The sequence below is a fragment of the Gopherus evgoodei genome, chromosome 4 (assembly GCF_007399415.2).
Source record: "Gopherus evgoodei ecotype Sinaloan lineage chromosome 4, rGopEvg1_v1.p, whole genome shotgun sequence".
In the NCBI taxonomy this organism is placed as follows: Eukaryota; Metazoa; Chordata; order Testudines; family Testudinidae; genus Gopherus; species Gopherus evgoodei.
This window is the reverse complement of record NC_044325.1, coordinates 34225785-34244336: the sequence shown is the minus strand read 5'-3', so window position 1 is coordinate 34244336 and position 18552 is coordinate 34225785. Positions and strand designations below refer to the sequence as shown.

Here is an 18552-nt window from a genome sequence, read left to right as displayed (position 1 = left end):
AGCACAGAATGCTCTGAGATACTTAGAGATGAGATAAAGGAGAACAATCTATAAAGTTTTTTTTTAGATTAGCTGGTTAAACTTTAGCTTCTGCCTAGTTTTTTAGAAGAGAATTGAGTGTATTATTTAACTATAGTCTTTTTTTTTAGGTTGGTTCAACATTTTTCTTAGACTCAGATGTGTGTGAGACAAGAGGAGAAGCACTTTCAGAGTGGGAATCTGGGTAATTGATTTTTAATTCTATGGACGTCAGTAAACTGGGTGGAAGTGTGCAATATCATGAAAAGCAGCCCTAATGCAAAGGGACCCAACGATGTTCAGGAAAGATTTTCAAGATATAGTGAGCATCTCCTGATTGGGGACTTGAACTCTGGACCCTCACATTAAGAGGCTGCTGTGCTACCGAGCTAGCCAGGCTCACCTCTTCAGGAAAGAAGAGGGAGTTTAACTCAGCCAAGGCGCAGCTGCAAGAAGAGGCCCCACGTCACAGCAGGGACTGCTCTGCAATGGGCACTAGCCTCCGAGCGTCTCCCCACGGACACAGCTCCGCGAACCTGCCGCGCGCCCCCCACGAGCTCAGAACAGCGCCGCCGCGCGCCCAGCACCTCTCCACTCCCCAACCCGCCGCCCGTCCCGCGTCACGTGACGCCGCGCGCTGCCCCCAACCCCTGCCTCCTCGCCAGAGTTGGGCAGAGGCTTCTTGCTCTCCACGCCCCATCCATTTCCTTCCTTTCTCCCCGCGCTCAGGCCCCGCCCCTCACTTTCTTCGCGGCCGCGCTTGGCCTTTCCTGGGCTCCGTAGCGGCCCCGCCTTTGTCTCTATCTGTCCCTTCTCGGCCCCCATACGCCGCGGCGTTTGCGTCGGTGGGTGTAGGATGGTGAGTGAGCAGCGGGCCCGTGTCTCAGTTACCGGTAACCGGGGGATATGGAGAGGGGCTGGGCCCCCTGCCTCTGCGGCCGGCTCCTTCCCCCGCCGGCCCGGCGTATGCGGAGTCATCGCCCATCCCCGGCTGAGGCCTCTGCCCCGCCGGCCGGGGAGCGAGGGGAGCGGGGCGGGAGGAACGGCATGAGGCGGGTTATTGACCGATTTCGGGAGGCAGTTTATTTCTAACCGTAAAATCACCTCCCGGAAGGGAGCATCCCCCGGAGCCCTGCCCAGAAGGGGCCGGTCCCCCTCAGGAGCAGACCCTCCTCCTGCCCCGCCGGCCAGCGAAGGGAGCAGATCCCCGCTGCTACCAGGCACAGGCGAAACAAAGGGGGATGGGAATGGCGAACCTGCCACCCGTCTTATCCGGTACCTCATGAGGAGACTGTAAAGGTTCCTCTTCTGTAGGCCTGCCTGTCTGGTATTTAGCAAAACGGAGACAAAACAAACGGAGGCTGGTGCCTGGTCCTGTCCCCTTTCCCACACCCACAACTGGTTTGTTAAACTTCTGTTTAAATAATAAAAAACACCTAATTTTGACATAACATTTTTCATCAGTAGATCTCAAAGTGCTCACATTGTGTGGTGCTGTGTAGGGTATTGCCAGCACAAAGTGTTCAAAAACCCCAAGTACCTTAAAATTATTGAGATTTTTAAATTACAATTTTGGGTCTTTTTAATATTTGAGGCTTTGGACAGCACTTGGGTCACATTTTCAGTTTTCACAACCCCAAGGTCGAGAAACCTGTTTGTTTTTTTCTTAATGGCAGCTGAGAGGCCCATATAATTGCACGACTCTAGTAGCTGGTGCTTTGAGAAAAACACCTAAAATCCTAAGAGCTGACAATAGTGTGTTAAGCATACAATGCACAATTAAAATGCACAGCTTTATTGTTTCATTGCCTTAACTGATTAGCAAAAGCTAACCCGTTTTATAGTCTAACTCGCTAAAAATGTGAAAAGTCATATAAAAACCTGTGGACTTAATAACACCCATGTCTGATAGTGAAGGGTAAGATTGTGTCATGGATTCTGAGACTTTCAGATACCTCTGTGATGTTTTCCAGCCCTGGGGTGGTGGGCTGGAGCTGGCAGTTGCTGTGGAGCCCTGCAGCTCTGAGTTGCCACAGGTGCTGTGGGCAGTGGGAGAACCCTTGCAGCTCCCAGCTGCCATGGGCAGCAAGTGCTGGATTCGCCCACGTTGGCAGTGGGGCTCGGGCTCTCATGCCTCTCCCCTGATCTTGGGCTTCAATCCTCCCCCAGTCAGCCCCATTTTGTTACAATTATTTTTAGTGAAAGTCAGGGACAGGTCACAGGCAATTTAAAAAAAAAAAAAAAATCCCAGAAACTGGTGACTCCTGGCTGAGTTTTACCAAAAATACCTGTGACAAAATCTTAACCTTGTTGATAGTACATTCTTTTCACTAGCTTTAATACCAATCCTTGATTTAGTACAGATGAGTACACTAGCTTTATGTAATTAGTTGTTGACAAGGAAATAGTTTACAGGTCTTGGAAATAGGGATTGCCATCTTCCTGGCATATCTAGTTCAATTGTGGCCAATACTTTATGCTTCAAAGGAAAGAGATATAACCATTATACACCAAGCTAGTGCAATGCTGTACGAGTCCAAAACATAGCTGTTGAAGTAATCTTCCTTGCCCTTTGGTCAGTCCATATTGCTCCACTCTTCAAATCCCTTCACTAACTCTCCTGCTTGAGAAGACTGATTTATTCTAGGATTTACCAGGAGTTTGTTTACTCTTATTAAAATGTATCTAACTACATATTCTTTTTGCAAGATTCTTTCAAGATTCTTAGTATTCCAAATACAAATAGCTTGCGTTCATTTGGGTGTCATCTTTGTTTTCCTTTAGGGTCAAAGTCAAAGTGGTGGACATGGTCCTGGGGGTGGCAAGAAGGATGACAAGGTAAATAATGAAAAATCAATTATCCTTTTTTAATAGAGTGAACTGCATGACTAACTCCTAAGTTTTCAGCAATGGATTTTTAAACAATCTTTTGTTCCATATACTCAAAACTGCCTAAAATTTTCCCATTGCTTATATTTCCTAGTCTCCCCAAATATCACTTTCATATGCATGTTGTAGAAGAACTCACATGGTTTACTCAGAAAATGGCATGCTCTGTAAACTGTACAATAGGCACTAATGGCAGTAATATACCCTATTTACAAATAGTGAAATAAAAATAGCTCTTGGTCACAAAGGAGTTGACTTTTCAAAATCTGCAGGCAGATACCTGATTTGTGAGTATCAAGTCAGCACTTGTGTGCATATGTTAGGCTCACGGCTGCAAGTGCATTTTTAAAAATCCAGCTAATATGGCTTTTTTTTCTTGTGGCTTAGGAAGAAAAATGAGTCCTTCTGAGCTAGAATTCTGTTTATGCAGGCAAACTTATAAATATACAAATTAACAAGTGAATTTAATATATTTGGATGTAGATTAAACTGCATAGTAAACAAACTGCAGAACCTGACTGCTCCTTTGTGATGTAAAATAACACTGGGATAAGTCTCCACAGTATAGTGCTGCTGCAACAGAGCATAGTGTTCTGTTCTGCATGTGGAAGCTGTGCACTCTGCGACATAGGATGGCTAGTGTAAACACTTTGCCTTGCTGCAACTTACACCATCACACCAGTGCAGAGAGCAGTAGTATGATTTTCTAGGGTAGACTAGGCTTGAGAGTGAACCTCCTCTCTCCCTTAAGCCTCGCTTTTAGAGGCCTTGAAGATTTACAGTTCAGGGTTCAGTCTCCTGTGACATCAGATTCCTAGTTCTCCAAAAATTGGCAAAATCCTTCATCTGAAAGAGGCAACTCAAGATCTGATATATGCAATGTATAAAGTAAGCAGGAAAAAAAATAGTTTCTTTTTAAAGCCTCCCTCTTTATATGTCATACATCATGAAGGACAAGTAAAGAGCACAAACCCAGTATATTTTTGCATTGTAGTTTACTTTCAAATTGAGTTCTTTTTCAGCTTGATGCTGTGGTGGATTTCTGTGGCTTGTTCTTATGATAGCTATTCTGATTTTTGTTTTGTGCTTGTCTGATTCGGTTTGAAAGGATAAGAAGAAGAAATATGAACCTCCAGTTCCAACTAGAGTAGGGAAAAAGAAGAAGAAAACAAAGGGACCAGATGCAGCCAGCAAACTCCCACTGGGTAAGTATGTTTATTTCTCCTACCATCTCACAAGGCTCTTATAATATTGGGGGATCTAGGGTTCTGATCGTGCAACAAGCTCCACAAGGGGTCTGCTCCCACAGATTGTACTGCAGGATTAGGCCGAAATCTCAAATGACTAAATTGTAAAACCAAAGGTAACACTGTAAAGATTTTATTAGAAATAACTTCCCTATTGCTTAGTTAAGGCTATTAGAGATTACCTCAGTAATTCTTAATATTTTTTCTGGAGAACACTCTATAGGGCATCCAATTTTTTTTTTCTTAAATTAGGTCAGAAGTGGGGAAGATCCTGTAATAAAATAGTTGGAGTAGCATTGGAATAAGCAAAAGAGAGACTAACCCTCCCGTGTATTCAGGAGCTGGGAGAAGTGATGTTGAGAGTCTCTTCTGTCTATATAAACAATAAAAATAAGTCTTTTATTCCCCTGAATTATCAGTAAACTATGAAACATTGTTCTTGTGCAGGACCAGTAGGATTTTTTCTCTGTAAAATGCACACATATGTTTGAGTGGGTTACATATTCTGTCCTGTAGTAGAACAGTGACACAGATACATGGTAGACAAATGGACAGTAGGATATCAGGTGTTTTTTCAATTGTTGCAGAGGATCTGAACAGATGAACTCAAAAGGGATACAGTGTTAAATTATGCAATGTTGTGGTTAAGGTGCTTGCTTGCAGTCATTAACAATTAGATTTTTGCAGTTAGATTTGCTTTGTTACATGAGTGTGTTCACTGCTGTTGTAATTCTCCTCACATTCCCAAATGAAACTTGCAGTATGAAACTAAATGAATTGGGGAGTGGATTGAGGTGGTTTGGGAGGCTGCTTTTTTTCAGAGGCCCTTTCTGGATTTAGAGGGGGAGAACTCTTGTTTTGGCATGTATTGTGTGAAGCTTTAGCTGTGAGTAGGACGTGAATTTGCTTTGTATCTATGGCCTTTCCTATACTAAGTTTTCAACCACTGGTGTAGCATGCTAGTGCAAGCAATAGAGCAAACAGGATTTACTCTGATTCAACACAATTTGTTGTAGCTGGAATAAGCGGCACTGGTATAAATTGTGCAGTACTTCTGTAACTCGTGTATACTGTGCTTTGCACAGGTGTATCTATGACAGTGGATAAAGCACCAATTCAAGGAAGACCTGTAAAATTCCTCCTGAACTGACCCTTTTGCTGTGAGATTGTGGCTGGCATTTTTGTTTTCTTTGAAGTTCTCCAGCAGGTGAAGCACTGGGGGTCTGGAAGGATCATTCAGAGTCTGGACTGAATACTGTAGATATGGAATCTATTAGCCAAGATGGTCAGGGATGCAACCCAATGCTCTGGGTGTCCTTAGCATCGGAATTCCAGAAGCTGGGAATAGACAATATGAGATGGATCTCTCAATGATTGCCTGTTCTGTTCATTCCCTCTGAACCATCTGGCATTGGCCACTGTCAGAGGACAGGGTACTGGGCTAGATGACCCAGTATGGACGTTCTTATGCTCTACTGTCTTTAAAGTGGAATAAAGTATTGCTTTACTATGCTGCCTGATAGCTGAAAACCCCACTGGGAAATTACATCCATGTTCTAGGCCACTGGGGCTTTTTTGTGTTGAGGTATTAGCATGGTAGCAGCTATGGCTGCCAGAGCATGTTCTTAGTCTGCAGTGCCTACCTCTGCTTGATGCACTCTTACCTTACCTGTTAGATTCTGGAAGTATTGACTCATCTACTGATGTGCCATTGAAAAGCTTGGTAGTGGTTGCGTACTTTTATAGGGAAACACACCTAAAGCCATCACTCCCAGAGACCATTGTGGTGGAAAGTAATTATGACATTTGGAAGAAAATCCAGTTAGAAACTTTCATTTAAATAACTAGTATTTTGAAAAGATTTGCTGGTGGATTTCTTAGTTTACAGGCCTTTGATTCAGACTGGCCTGTTAATAAGGATTAGGCCAACAATTTCTAGCAGTGAATTATTGAATATCTTATACCATATCTAAGTGGGAGTCAGATATACAGTGATTCTGCTTCTTTCATTACAGTGACACCTCACACACAATGCAGACTCAAATTGTTGAAATTAGAGAGAATTAAAGATTACCTACTTATGGAGGAAGAATTTATCAGAAATCAGGAACAGATGAAACCTTTGGAAGAAAAGCAAGAGGTAAGTTTTGAGGAAATTATTACACTCTTATTAAAACTGAGATACTACTAACCTAGATCTTTAGAAGTAAAATTGTAAACAGTGTAAACTAGTTGATGCACAAGACCTGGAAATAAAGTGACTGAAATTTATAAAAACAGAGTAAATATTTAATACTTATTTTAACAGTATTTAATAAAGCATATAAGGTACAGTCTCCTTACCGAGCGGCTCCCTAGTTGAAGAACAGAGGATGAGGAGTCTACTTTCAGGAATATTTGGGGACTGGAGTAGTGGGTTGAGTTTCGATACAGTTTATTATAGGTGGGGCATGTGTTTTTGTTTAGTGAGTCTCTGAAGGTGGAATTCCCCAAGATGGCCAGCCAGCAGAGAGGGGAAGGAATGCGCCAGACACATACACATTCTTATAGGATAAGCTACAGAGGCATAAGGCAGCATGAGATTAAACAAGTGGTTTAGCTTCTTAGCTGCCCCCAAAAGAGAACTCCTGTCCTCCTCTGCTGTGGGATCTATACTGCATCACAAAAAGTACAAGGAACTTTTTTCTTTAAACAGTTGCCATAGAACTGGGTAATGAATTTCCATTTTTTCCTCACATAGGCAATAGTTCTTACTTTTAGTATATATGTTTAAAGCAGTACAATACATGTTTTGCAGAAGCTATTTTTTTCTGTGTTTAGTTCTTTACTATTGCTTGTTTTGTTTCTTGCAGGAAGAGAGATCAAAGGTGGATGATCTGAGAGGAACCCCAATGTCTGTAGGTACCCTGGAGGAGATTATTGATGATAATCACGCTATAGTGTCTACATCAGTGGGATCTGAACACTATGTCAGTATTTTGTCTTTTGTGGACAAAGATCTTCTTGAACCAGGCTGCTCTGTTTTGCTCAATCATAAGGTAAGTTATCTCACAATATGAAGATGGAGTGGGGTGCTGTCATGGTTTTATTCCCACTTTGAACTTTAGCGTCCAGAAAGTGGGGACCTGCATGTACCCCTCTAAACTTAATTCCTGGCTTAGATCTGATAACGCTGCCACCAACCAAAATATAGTGTTTGGTACACTTTCTGTCCCCCAAAAACCTTCCCTGGGGAACCCAAGACCCAAACCTCTTGGGTCTTAAAGCAAAGAGGAATAAAACATTCCCCCTCCTTTCTCTCCCCCCCCCCGGAGACTTTCCCTGAGAGAGACATTGACCAAAACTCCTTGGATCCTAAAACAGAGAGGAATTAACCTTCCCCCCACGACTCCCTGGTGAGTTCAGACTCAATCCCCTTGGGTCTTACACAAGGAAAAAAATCAATCAAGTTCTTAAAAAGAAAAGCTTTTAATTAAAGAAATAAAATAAAAATTATCTCTGTAAAATCAAGATGGAAAATGTTTAGAGGGTCTCAGCTTTAGATAGACCAGAGGGACTACCTCCCCCCTAGCCTAAGTATAAGTTACAGCAAATAGAGGTAAAATATCCTTCCTGCAAAATACACATTTGCAAATAAAGAAAACAGACAAAAAGACTATTCCGCCTTCTAGCTATTACTTACTATGTTGAACATGAGACTGTTTCAGAAAGATTGGAGAAAACTGGTTGCATGTCTGGTTCCTCTTAATCCCAAGAGAGAACAACAACAAAAAAATAAAACAGCAGAAAACAAAGACTTCCCTCCACCAAGATTTGAAAGTATCTTGTTCCCCGATTGGTCCTTGGGTTAGGTGTCAGCCAGGTTCACTGAGCTTGTTAACCCTTTACAGGTAAAAAAGACATTAACCCTTAACTATCTGTTTATGACAGGTGCAATTCCAATATCCCTCTGAACTAGCCTTTGTTTTTGGAATCTGTTACAAGAGTACCATAGTGTAAGATCCAAGGATAAGTGCTTTGTGTGTTTCATGTCGCTGTGTGAATGTACAGTACATTTAATCTTGGATTCCTGTGTAGCTTTGTGTTTTATCTTTAGGATAATTCTTGAGTAAAATAGCATGCATTTTACTCATGTTTGGTATTGGTATACCACTTGGACTAGGTTCATGCTGTGATAGGAGTCCTGATGGATGACACAGATCCTTTAGTTACAGTGATGAAAGTGGAGAAGGCCCCTCAGGAGACTTACGCAGACATTGGTGGCCTTGACAACCAGATTCAAGAAATTAAGGTACTCATATTTAGTAATTTATCTAATTAAAAAGAAAACCTTTAAGCATCTGTTATCAGGAAGTTACCTAGATGATGGTCCAAAACTTGTGCATGAATTGTCACAATTGCTGTGGAACCCAAGACAGCATTGAGCTTTCTGGGATTTTGTACATTTAAAATCCTCAGCCTTAGCAGTCTTTTACAATTATATCAAAATTTTCAAAAGTGACTAGTGATTTTGGGAGTTCTATTTTGCCTCACTTTAAAGAGACATGATTTTCAGAAAGTGCTGATTTCCTACCCTCTGAAATAGGTGACTCAGGTTGGGCACCCAGAACACTAGTGAAAATGTTGGCCTTAATAATTGATAATTAACACATTGAGGAAACCAGATTTCTCTTGTTGAATAATCCTCAGATTCTAGAGGCATCCTCTAGTGCTCTGCACACAGGATTAGGAGCCACGAATTCCTGAATTCTAAATTAAGCTCTGAGATTGACTTGCTATGTGGCTTTTGGCTGGGCACTCATTCAGCCTTAATGTTTTCATTTCTAAAATGAGGACAGTAATACTCAATTACTTCCTGTGACTTGTGCGGATTAATTAGTCAATATTTATAAAATACTTGTTCTTATGCTATAGGAGTCTGTGGAGCTTCCTCTCACCCATCCTGAGTATTACGAAGAGATGGGTATAAAGCCTCCGAAAGGAGTAATTCTGTATGGCCCACCTGGCACAGGTATCCTCCATAACAGTAATTTTAAGTATGCTCAGTTAATCCCATTTAAGGTATTAAGTGCAGATGCACAAAGGTATTTAGGCACTTAAGTCCCAACTCTGGCTCCACTGCGATTCACAAAACTCCTGCTGCACCCCATAGCTGCTGGATGAGGTTAGGGTCTGAGTTTTCAGGGTAAAAGTTCCCTCAGCACTTGAGTTTTTGCCTCTGGGCATGCATGCTACTGCCTCCCCCTAGGTGTTCCAAGCTTATCTCCTGCATAAGCCCTAGAGCAGTTCACAAACTGGGGGAAGATAGGTGTTCATCCACCTAAGTCATGTGTAGTGTGTTCAGAGGCCACCTCCTGGATTGGGCCCTGTTCAGAGTCTTCCCGGAGGAGAGGGTGTCCACATTATAACTTTAGCCAGTGGTTAGAGCACTCACCTGGGGTGTCAGAGACCCAGGTTCAGTTCCCCCCACTACTGGAGAAAGGATTTGAATAGGGGTCTCCCACTTCTCGGGAGAGTGCTCCAGTCACTGAGCTATGGAATATTCTGATGTGGGGCTTCCTCAGTTTCTCTGGTTGAAGCTGTGGATAAATACTTGAATCATTACAGCATGGGAACTGGACCCTGGGTCTCCCATCTCCCAGGTGGATGCCTTAACCCTGGGCTTACAGAGTCATTCTCACTCTTTCTCACTGGCCCTACGACTGATTCACTGTTGATAAATACTTAAATAGTCATTGGGCCAGAGAGAGACTAACTGCATTGCAGTGGTTACAACACTCACCTGGGATGTGGTAGGCTTGGAGTATGGTAGCTTTGCACCTGTCACGTCCTGCAAGAAATGTCTTAAGCACCTAAACCTTTTGGCTCAAAAGAGGTGGGTCTTCTTTCATGGATCACTAAGCAGAGGTAGGTGCCTGTTTCCAGGATACACCTGTCATTGTCTAGCTTAGGTGGGGAGCTGCCTAGCATGTTGGCTTTTGTGGATCATGTTCTAAGGTACCTAACCCTCCCCGTTCATTGTATAGGAAGCCTGTGTGCCTAACTTAGTCATTGTGGATCGCAGTGTTGTTTCTGTGATTTTTCTAGGCACTTAAAAGTTCAGCACTGTGATGCTCAACGGGGCAATGTCTTAGTCATTGAGTTGTAATTTTAATGTAATTAGACTTGGTATATCAGCACTGTTCTGTATTTCATGAGTGTTTTTTCTTAGTTAATAATTGTTACTGCAAACTCACTGCAGTGTTTCTTTACAATTGATAATAGGTAAAACCTTACTAGCCAAAGCAGTGGCAAACCAGACCTCAGCAACCTTTCTGAGAGTTGTTGGCTCCGAGCTTATACAGAAGTACCTAGGTGATGGTCCAAAACTTGTCCGTGAATTGTTCCGCGTAGCTGAGGAGCATGCTCCATCAATCGTCTTTATTGATGAAATAGATGCCATTGGTACAAAGAGGTAGTGTATTGAATTCACGCTTCGACACTGAATATAATAATTTTGTGAAGAATAGGGAAGTTATGTGAAACATTTCATTTTGTGTGAGTTTGTGTTGAATTTCTCCTTTCATCATTTCCATTTTGAAAGGTTAAATCAGGGTTTCTCAAACTGGGGGTCAGGACCCCTCGGGGGGTCATGAGCTGTCAGCCTCCACCCCAAACCCTGCTTTGCCTCTACCATTTATAATGGTATTAAATATATTTAAAAGTGCATTTAATGTGTATGGGGGGGCAGGGTCGCACTCAGAGGCTTGCTATGTGAAAAGAGTCACCAATACAAAAGTTTGAGAACCACTGGGTTAAATGATTTTTAATGTAAACATTTGTTGACAAGTAAAATTTGAAGTAGTTACTACAAAACTCTCAAAACAATTTTTGTTAAAAGATATGCCAAAAGTTTAGCTGCTATTGTAGTAGAACCTAACAGTATAGGTACAGTAATGATGGATCACTTTAGGCAGAAAGAGATGGCTTGTGTAGCAAATAAATTCATCATGCCTCCAACATTAGCTGAGTACGACATTTGATTACTTTAACTTATTTTTCTATTGTTATTGATATAAATCTGTAGATGCTTGTCTATACATTCTGCTACGTAGATATGTAGGGCTGTAGATAAGTTTACAATAATGTTGTTTGGGTGTATCACGGTAAAAATCCATGCGCAATAACTTTCCATAACTTTTATAGCATTTTTAATTTACACTGTCCACAGCAGAAGTTAAAAAAATTGATCTATGTGAGTGAGCCATTATGTCACACTGAACTAATGTCAGCTTGCATCCAGGCTGTGCTGTTTTAAAGATGGAGCAAGGTTTAATTGGGACTGACGCACTTCACAGCTTAAGGTGTCCTGAAAGCAGCCCATTATCACCCTAAAAATCAAAGCGTTGGAAATAACAGTATATTTTTGGGATGTCATTTTCATACTTCTGTTTAAAAAAACCCAAACTGTTTCAGTAAAGGTCTGACTTCAGTAAGCACAGGCAAAGAGATTGTTAGAGGGATGCTGTCAAGTCCTAACAGCTGGAAGCTGAAGTCAGCAACAGTCAAATTGGAAGTGACACACATTTTTAACCTTGAGGGTAATTAATCATTGGAATAGCTTACCAAGGACATCACTCTGTCTTTACATGAAGACTGGATGTGTTTCTAAACTGTATGTTCTAATTTTTTATTATGGTACTGCCTAGGGGACCAGTCAAGCATCAGGCCCCATTGTGCTAGTCCCAGTCTCTGCCCCCAAAAGCTTACAATGTAAATAGACAGGACTGAAAAATGGGTAAGGGAAATGATTGTTTGTAAATGTCTTATTAGTTAAAAAAAAACATGGGGAGGGATTTGCTAGGAGGGGATTAGATAAACCTAGGCTCTGGTTCAACCCGAAATTATTGGACTAGATGCCGGAATCATGAAATTCTGTGGCCTTTTCTATTCAAAGGTCAGACTAGATGATTGTAATACTTTCTGACCATAAAATCTGTGCATATATGAAAAACTGGAAATGGATTAATTTAAGAAATCAGTTTCTGAGAACGCACCCTTCTAAATAGTATGTTTATATTTTTTTTAATTCCTGTTAAAAAATTGATGATTTTTCTGCTTCCCTATTTATAAGGGCCTTTTCATTAAGGGACAAACTAACTATTCACACTGATGCATAAAGTAAACACTGGAAAAATAAGAGTATTTGCTCATCTTTCAGTTTAGTGTTACTTGTAACTGCAGAAGAGCCAAGATTTTCAGTCAGAAATGTGACTTTAAAGCTGGGTGTCCCTTTTTTAAGGCTGTTTCTGTCTTCTGCTTACCTTACTGGACCCAGGTGGTATATAAACTGAGCTGTTGTGAAAGCTTTTGTGTTTGAGGGCATATTTACATTCCTATATAACCTGGGTGGTTTAAGCTCCGACGAAAAAAACTGTTTATAATCAGTGGTAGAGTGTCAGAGCATTTATTTCTGATATGCTGATCATTTTATTATTGGTAAAGAAAAATTTTTTGTACAGGGTTTAATTTGGTTTGGTTATATTTCTCTCTCTTCCCCGGCCTCAAAGATATGACTCAAATTCTGGTGGTGAAAGAGAGATCCAGCGTACTATGCTGGAGTTGCTGAACCAGTTAGATGGGTTTGATTCCCGTGGGGATGTGAAAGTTATCATGGCCACAAACAGGATAGAAACATTGGATCCAGCCTTAATCAGGCCAGGTAAGAGACTTTTTATTATGCATTTTTATTAAGTCGCATTTACTCCAAAAAGCTTCTTGTGCCAGGTACTGAATTTCATTTCTGCCTTTATTTATAGAACGTTGTTTGAGACTCTCCAGAATCATGTTATGATTTAGAAGGAATATTGATTTAGGAGTATAAAAAGTCAGTCCTCCTGAACAGGATGTAGAATATGAATCATGATGTATGTGCATGGAGAAAAAGGATAGCTTTCAGTTACAGGAGAAATTGCATTATAAATGCATTATGTATAGTTAATCCCAAGGAAGAATATTAAAATTATTTTTAATGGATCAGGCTCTTGCTTAGGTATTTTATATGTCCCTCTTTACCATAGTAACTGAGTATCTCATCATTTGTTGTTCATTTATCCTGAAAACACCCCTGCGAGGTAGGGAAGTGATATCATCCCTATTTTACAGATGGGGAGCTGAGGCATTATGACTAAGGGTTAGATTCACAAAAGGACTTCAGTGCTTAACTGCCACTTTGGGTACCTAAATCCCCAAATCAGGTCACAGTGGGATTAACAAAAGCCCTGCTCAGCTGCCCCAGAATGCTGTAGGCACCTAAGTTTTCACAGTAAAAGTTCCCAACGTGCCTATATTTTTGCATGTACTCATGTGCAATGCAGCAACCTTCCTCTAGACATCCAGATGCCTAAGGCCCCAGAGCAATGTATAAAATAGAGGAAGATAGGTGGTTCCTCTGCCTAACTTGCCTGTGGGACCTGATCTGGTGCATGGCTCAGAGCTTACCTACCAGATCAGGCTCCCCTAGGTGAGCTCACCCAAAATACTGGGGAAGTGCTGTGGAGGGGGAGACCTCCCTCTTACCTTTTAGCCCAGGGGCTAGGCTACTTATGCAGGAGACCCCTTCAGCCCCCTGTTCAAGTTGCTCCTCCACATAAAGTGTGAAGGGATCCAAACAGAGATCTGCCACCACTAGGTTATGGAATAGTCTGTGCAGTTCCCTCAGTCTCACCTCTTGAGGTTGTTACACCATGAATGAGAGAGAGAACAAGCATAAGAATTACTCTCTAAGGTGGTGGCTAAAGCACTCACTTGGGCCATGGGAGACCCAGGATACAGTCCCCCTGCTCCAACAACTATTTATTTATCCACAGTGCAACAGCTGCAGTAGGAGAGAATGAGGGAGGCCCACATCAGATTATCTCATAGTCCAATGGTTGGGCACTCACCTGCGAGGTGGCAGATCCCTATTTGAATCCTTTCTTCCTCTCAGGCAAAGTGAGGACTTGAACCAGTGGTCTTCCACAGCCCATCTGAATATACTAACCACTGGGGTAAAAGTTACGAGAGAGGTCCTGGCACCCCCAGCTCCTTGCAAAATGCCATAGGCACCCACTGCTAAGAGAAGATTTGCACTGAGAGTCTCAAGCAGTGGGAGGTGACTCCCTGCGGCCCATACTTAGGTGCTGAACTCAGAGGGGGGGGGGACGAGGACAGACCACTTTCCTTGGCATCACCCATTGATGAGGAGCAGCCTAGCATGCTGGCTTTTGTGACTCCCATTCTAAGGCACCTATCTCAGACTCTGAGAATCCCAGCAATTTTCTAGGTGCTGAAAGGATAGGTGTGATGATGCTTAACCTCACCACACTTAAATTCCTTTGTAAATCTAGCCCATGTTCATGCAGGATGTCTTTGATAGGGGAGTCTGTCCTAACTGCTAACCTTCCTCTTAATCTAGAAGCACATTTTCCATTCAGCTATCGAAAAACAGACCACCAGTATTAAATACCAGTACGATAATTTCTGGGCTGATTTTATTTTTTCCTCTGAGTATAAACCTGGCACCTACCATTCTGTCTGTTCTGGAGTATGCTGCTTTATTATAAAGGTAGAACTATCCAAGCACTTAATTCATTGTGTTTGCACTGAAGTGCTTGTTTTTGATCACTTGTATTTAATTCACAGTTAAAGCTGGTGAACTTTAAGGTTACTAAAATACTTGTATACAAAGAAACTCCACAGTTTGAAAAATAAAAGTCTAAGCATTAAAAGCTTTAAGCCTCACTCATGTTAGCAGGTACCTGTTTTAAATAGGAAAGGGCAAGTGCCAGGATGTTCTCTGTGACAAGTTTTTACTTATTGAACTTGCTTTCTGGATGTGGCAACCTTCAAGGTATGATGCAAGAGTGTCGTGTTTGGTTGGAATTTAATAATAGGGAATGGAGAAGAGTGGGCTGGATGATGATTCTTTTTAAAGACCTATAGGGTTCAGTCCTTATTTGGGTTTCTTGCCTGGAAAAATATTAAAAATCGGATATAAAAGCTGAATAGCAACAAAACTTGAGCTGGGCACAGATACTATATTGTAAAGTTGTAAAAACAGCCAACAAGAGATTTTAAGTATTTGGGAAGTAAGAAGGAAGCTACCCCACATCTGCGTACTGTGAGGTTCTTAACGCCTTTCCACTGAAGCTGATCACTGTTTGAGACTAGATGGACTTCCCTCTGATCCAGTTTGTCAATTCTTATGTTCCTCTATTTAAATATGACTAGGCCAGTAGTAGTTCTCTCCCTATTTAATTTAAACATTATGGGGCAGTGACTGTCTATTTTGTCTTGCACATGGACCCTACTATGCAGCATTGCATAAGCATTAATAAAATGGTAACAGCTTGTTCATATTCTCATGAGCATGGAGCCTCACCTACCTTCTGACCTCAGTTTTTCTTCAAGAATATGACTGCGGGACATTGCCTCCACACCTCTGCCAATGTGGGGGAAACAGTAGCAGCTCATTCTGTACTTCTTCAGGGGACAGACTCCACTGCTTTCAATCTAGAATCACTTAAATGTCTTTCCTACACACAGGGCGTATTGATAGGAAAATTGAGTTCCCCTTACCAGATGAAAAGACCAAGAAGCGCATCTTTCAGATCCACACAAGCAGGATGACTTTGGCAGATGATGTAACTTTAGATGAGCTCATTATGGCTAAAGATGATCTGTCTGGCGCAGATATTAAGGTAAGGTGCACTAGTGCTGACTAAGTTGGTAAACATCAGTTATGATAAATGTGTAATATCCGAGGTGAATTAAGACCTTGTGCTGTGGTCCCAGTAAGCAGCCCCTTCTCTACTACCATAAGACAGTCACTGTTCTTCAAAGCTTTTACTCTTTTCTCTCCTTTATCCTTGCTTAGAGCAGTGATACTCAGGCCTCAGTGGTGCAGAAGCCAGATCAGCAATTACCATCACCCAATAGAGCCACAATAGTGTGAATTCATTGTTTCATTTACTATATTCTTACGGCACAATGACTGACCAAGTATTGATTTTATCAACTATAAACATAGTAAAAGCATCCTGATTGCTTAATACAATAACTCCTCACTTGAAGTTGTCCTGGTTAATGTTGTTACGTTGCTGATCAGTTAGAGGACATGCTCGTTTATAAGGGAGCATTGCGCAACTTTAATGTCCTTTGGCAGCCGCCTGCGTTGTCCACTGCTTGCAGGAAAAGCAGCCCATTGCAGCTAGCTGGTAGAGGCTTGGAACCAGGGTGGACCGGCAGCCTCCCTCTCAGTTCTCCGCTCCCTGTGCAGCAGCTGCCCAGCTGTTCCTCCCCCCACTGCCATGTGCTGCTTCTGCCCTCTGCCTTGGAGCTGCTCCCTGAGACTCCTGCTTGCTGTGCGGGGGAAGGAGGGGAAGAGGGGGGCTGTCAGGGTGTGTCCCTACCCCTGCTGCACCCCACTTACCCCATCTTCCATAGAGCAAGGGGACACACAACAGGGCCGGGAGGGAGGGAGCTTGCTGGCAGCAGCTGTGGTCTCAGCAAGGTGATCTAATTAACAAGGCAGTATACTTAAGAGTAGGGTCAGGATACTTAAAGGTGAAATGCACATCTCTGTCTGCCTGTGATGCTGTCTCCGCTCCCTCCATTCCTGTTCCCTTGTAGAGTGAGAGACTTAACCCTTGAGGGCTCAGCCAATTGCTAGTTCATCATTCAGCAGTAAGGCATTCCCTGGGAAATATCCCACCCTCTGACTCCTCCACCTCAACCAAGCTTCACAATTATCATCACTGTGTAGCAGTATTGAATTGTTTAAAACTTTTATACACACACTATAGTCATTTGTCTGGTGAAAAAAATTTCCCTGGAACCTAACCCCCTCATTTACATTAATTCTTATGGGGAAATTGGATTCGCTTAACATCATTTTGCTTAAAGTTGCATTTTTCAGGAACATAACTACAATGTTAAGTGAGGAGTTACTGTAACTAAAATCATAGTGTTTTAATATGTGCTACACAGAGCTGCAGGAGACATGTGAAAGAGCCACTTGCAGCTGCCAAGCCTCAGTCTGAGTATCACTGCTGTACGCAAGTTGTAGATAGTGTAACTTGCCTAAAGCCATACAGCAGGTCTGTGGCAGAGTTGAGTATAGAGATTAGAAGTTCTGCCTCCTTGTAATTTCACCTCTAGAGACCCCTCTTAAAGTTCTGCTTAGCGATCACACATTGGCAGCCTCACTTTACTAGAGGGACTGTGCTAAGTTATATTGTAATGGTTGATTTTCTGTGGGCATGGAAGCACTGCTTGGATTGGAAACAGAACTATTTATTCAATACAGGTGTAGAGAGAACTTGAGTTCCAGTCTTATTAGCTTCATAACTTAATATGGCAAGTAATGATTAGCATGGTTTTGCCACTGTTCTGTTTGCACTAGCATCTAGAAAATATTTGAAAACTGTCAGTAATACATGTGTAGTTTGAATTAGTTGTCTGTAGCTAGCAATTAATATCAGCTTTTCTCTTCGGTAGGCAATTTGCACAGAAGCTGGTTTGATGGCTTTGAGAGAACGCAGAATGAAAGTAACTAATGAAGACTTCAAAAAATCAAAAGAGAATGTTCTCTATAAGAAACAAGAAGGCACCCCAGAGGGGCTTTATCTTTAGGGACTTCTCTCTCTTTCAAAATACATGAAATGACAACAGATGTTTCACAGGCCTCATCAATAGAGCATAACATCTTAGCCTCTAAGCATGGACTGTGTTTAGTTGTAAGTCTATAAAATACTTATTCAATTAAAATAAATTCTGAAAAATGTTTTATTTAGAAAATGTCTGTCAACACATCAGATGTATTAAATTGCCTAGTTACCTATTAGTGGCTTGATGAATTTTTTCATTGGGCTACTGGCTTCTCTGGACTATTTCAGAAAACAAGACCTGCAGCCACCGTTCAGTCTCATAACTTACTAACTATTGGGAGCAACTTTATTATAAAATTTCTCTGAATTGGATTTGTCAGTTATATAGTACTTCTGCTTCATCCTAAATGAATCTATACTTTTGTGTTAATCTTGTAGTAAGCCTAAATCTAGTTAACAGTTACACCTAGTCCAGTAACAATGGTATTCTTTTTATAGGATATTTCAATGTAATAGTATCCAGACAGTTATAAAAAGGGTTAAGAGTTTTGTTTTTTTTTAACGAACTCAGACCCTGTTTGTTAGAATCACAGCTGACCAAAACTTTTCATTAAGAGAAAAAGATATCCAAAAGGTTGTTTTAACTGACAACCTAGAGACTAAGTTTTAAAAGCTGGTGTTCATATTTAAAATAGAGTTAACACAATTGTTATTTTCACTTTGAGATCTTGTAAAGTCAAAACTTACGGCTTTCACCATATTGAAGATTC

The 18552-nt window shown here is 41.6% G+C and overlaps 1 protein-coding gene across 2 annotated transcripts; it reads left to right on the top strand.

Annotated features, from left to right (window-relative positions):
• The first annotated feature begins 757 nt into the window (after positions 1-757).
• PSMC1 (proteasome 26S subunit, ATPase 1) lies at positions 758-18311 on the top strand. 2 transcript variants are annotated; one of them, XM_030558937.1, is made up of 11 exons: positions 758-877; positions 2803-2856; positions 4016-4112; positions 6170-6294; positions 7007-7192; positions 8317-8445; positions 9069-9165; positions 10419-10608; positions 12704-12855; positions 15720-15874; positions 17673-18311. In XM_030558937.1, exons 1-11 carry the CDS (start codon positions 875-877, stop codon positions 17805-17807), a joined length of 1323 nt encoding a protein of 440 aa, XP_030414797.1. In that variant the 5' UTR covers positions 758-874; the 3' UTR covers positions 17808-18311. The 2 variants fall into 2 exon arrangements, with proteins under 2 accessions (XP_030414797.1, XP_030414798.1); XM_030558938.1 differs by lacking the exon at positions 758-877 and adding an exon at positions 889-911.
• The last annotated feature ends 241 nt before the right edge of the window (positions 18312-18552 follow it).

Bases quoted from the DNA above. Each gene is read 5' to 3' on its own strand.
- PSMC1 (XM_030558937.1), top strand. The intron at 2,857-4,015 runs GTAAATAATGAA...TCGGTTTGAAAG, and splicing joins GTGGCAAGAAGGATGACAAG to GATAAGAAGAAGAAATATGA. The intron at 12,856-15,719 runs GTAAGAGACTTT...TCCTACACACAG, and splicing joins TCCAGCCTTAATCAGGCCAG to GGCGTATTGATAGGAAAATT.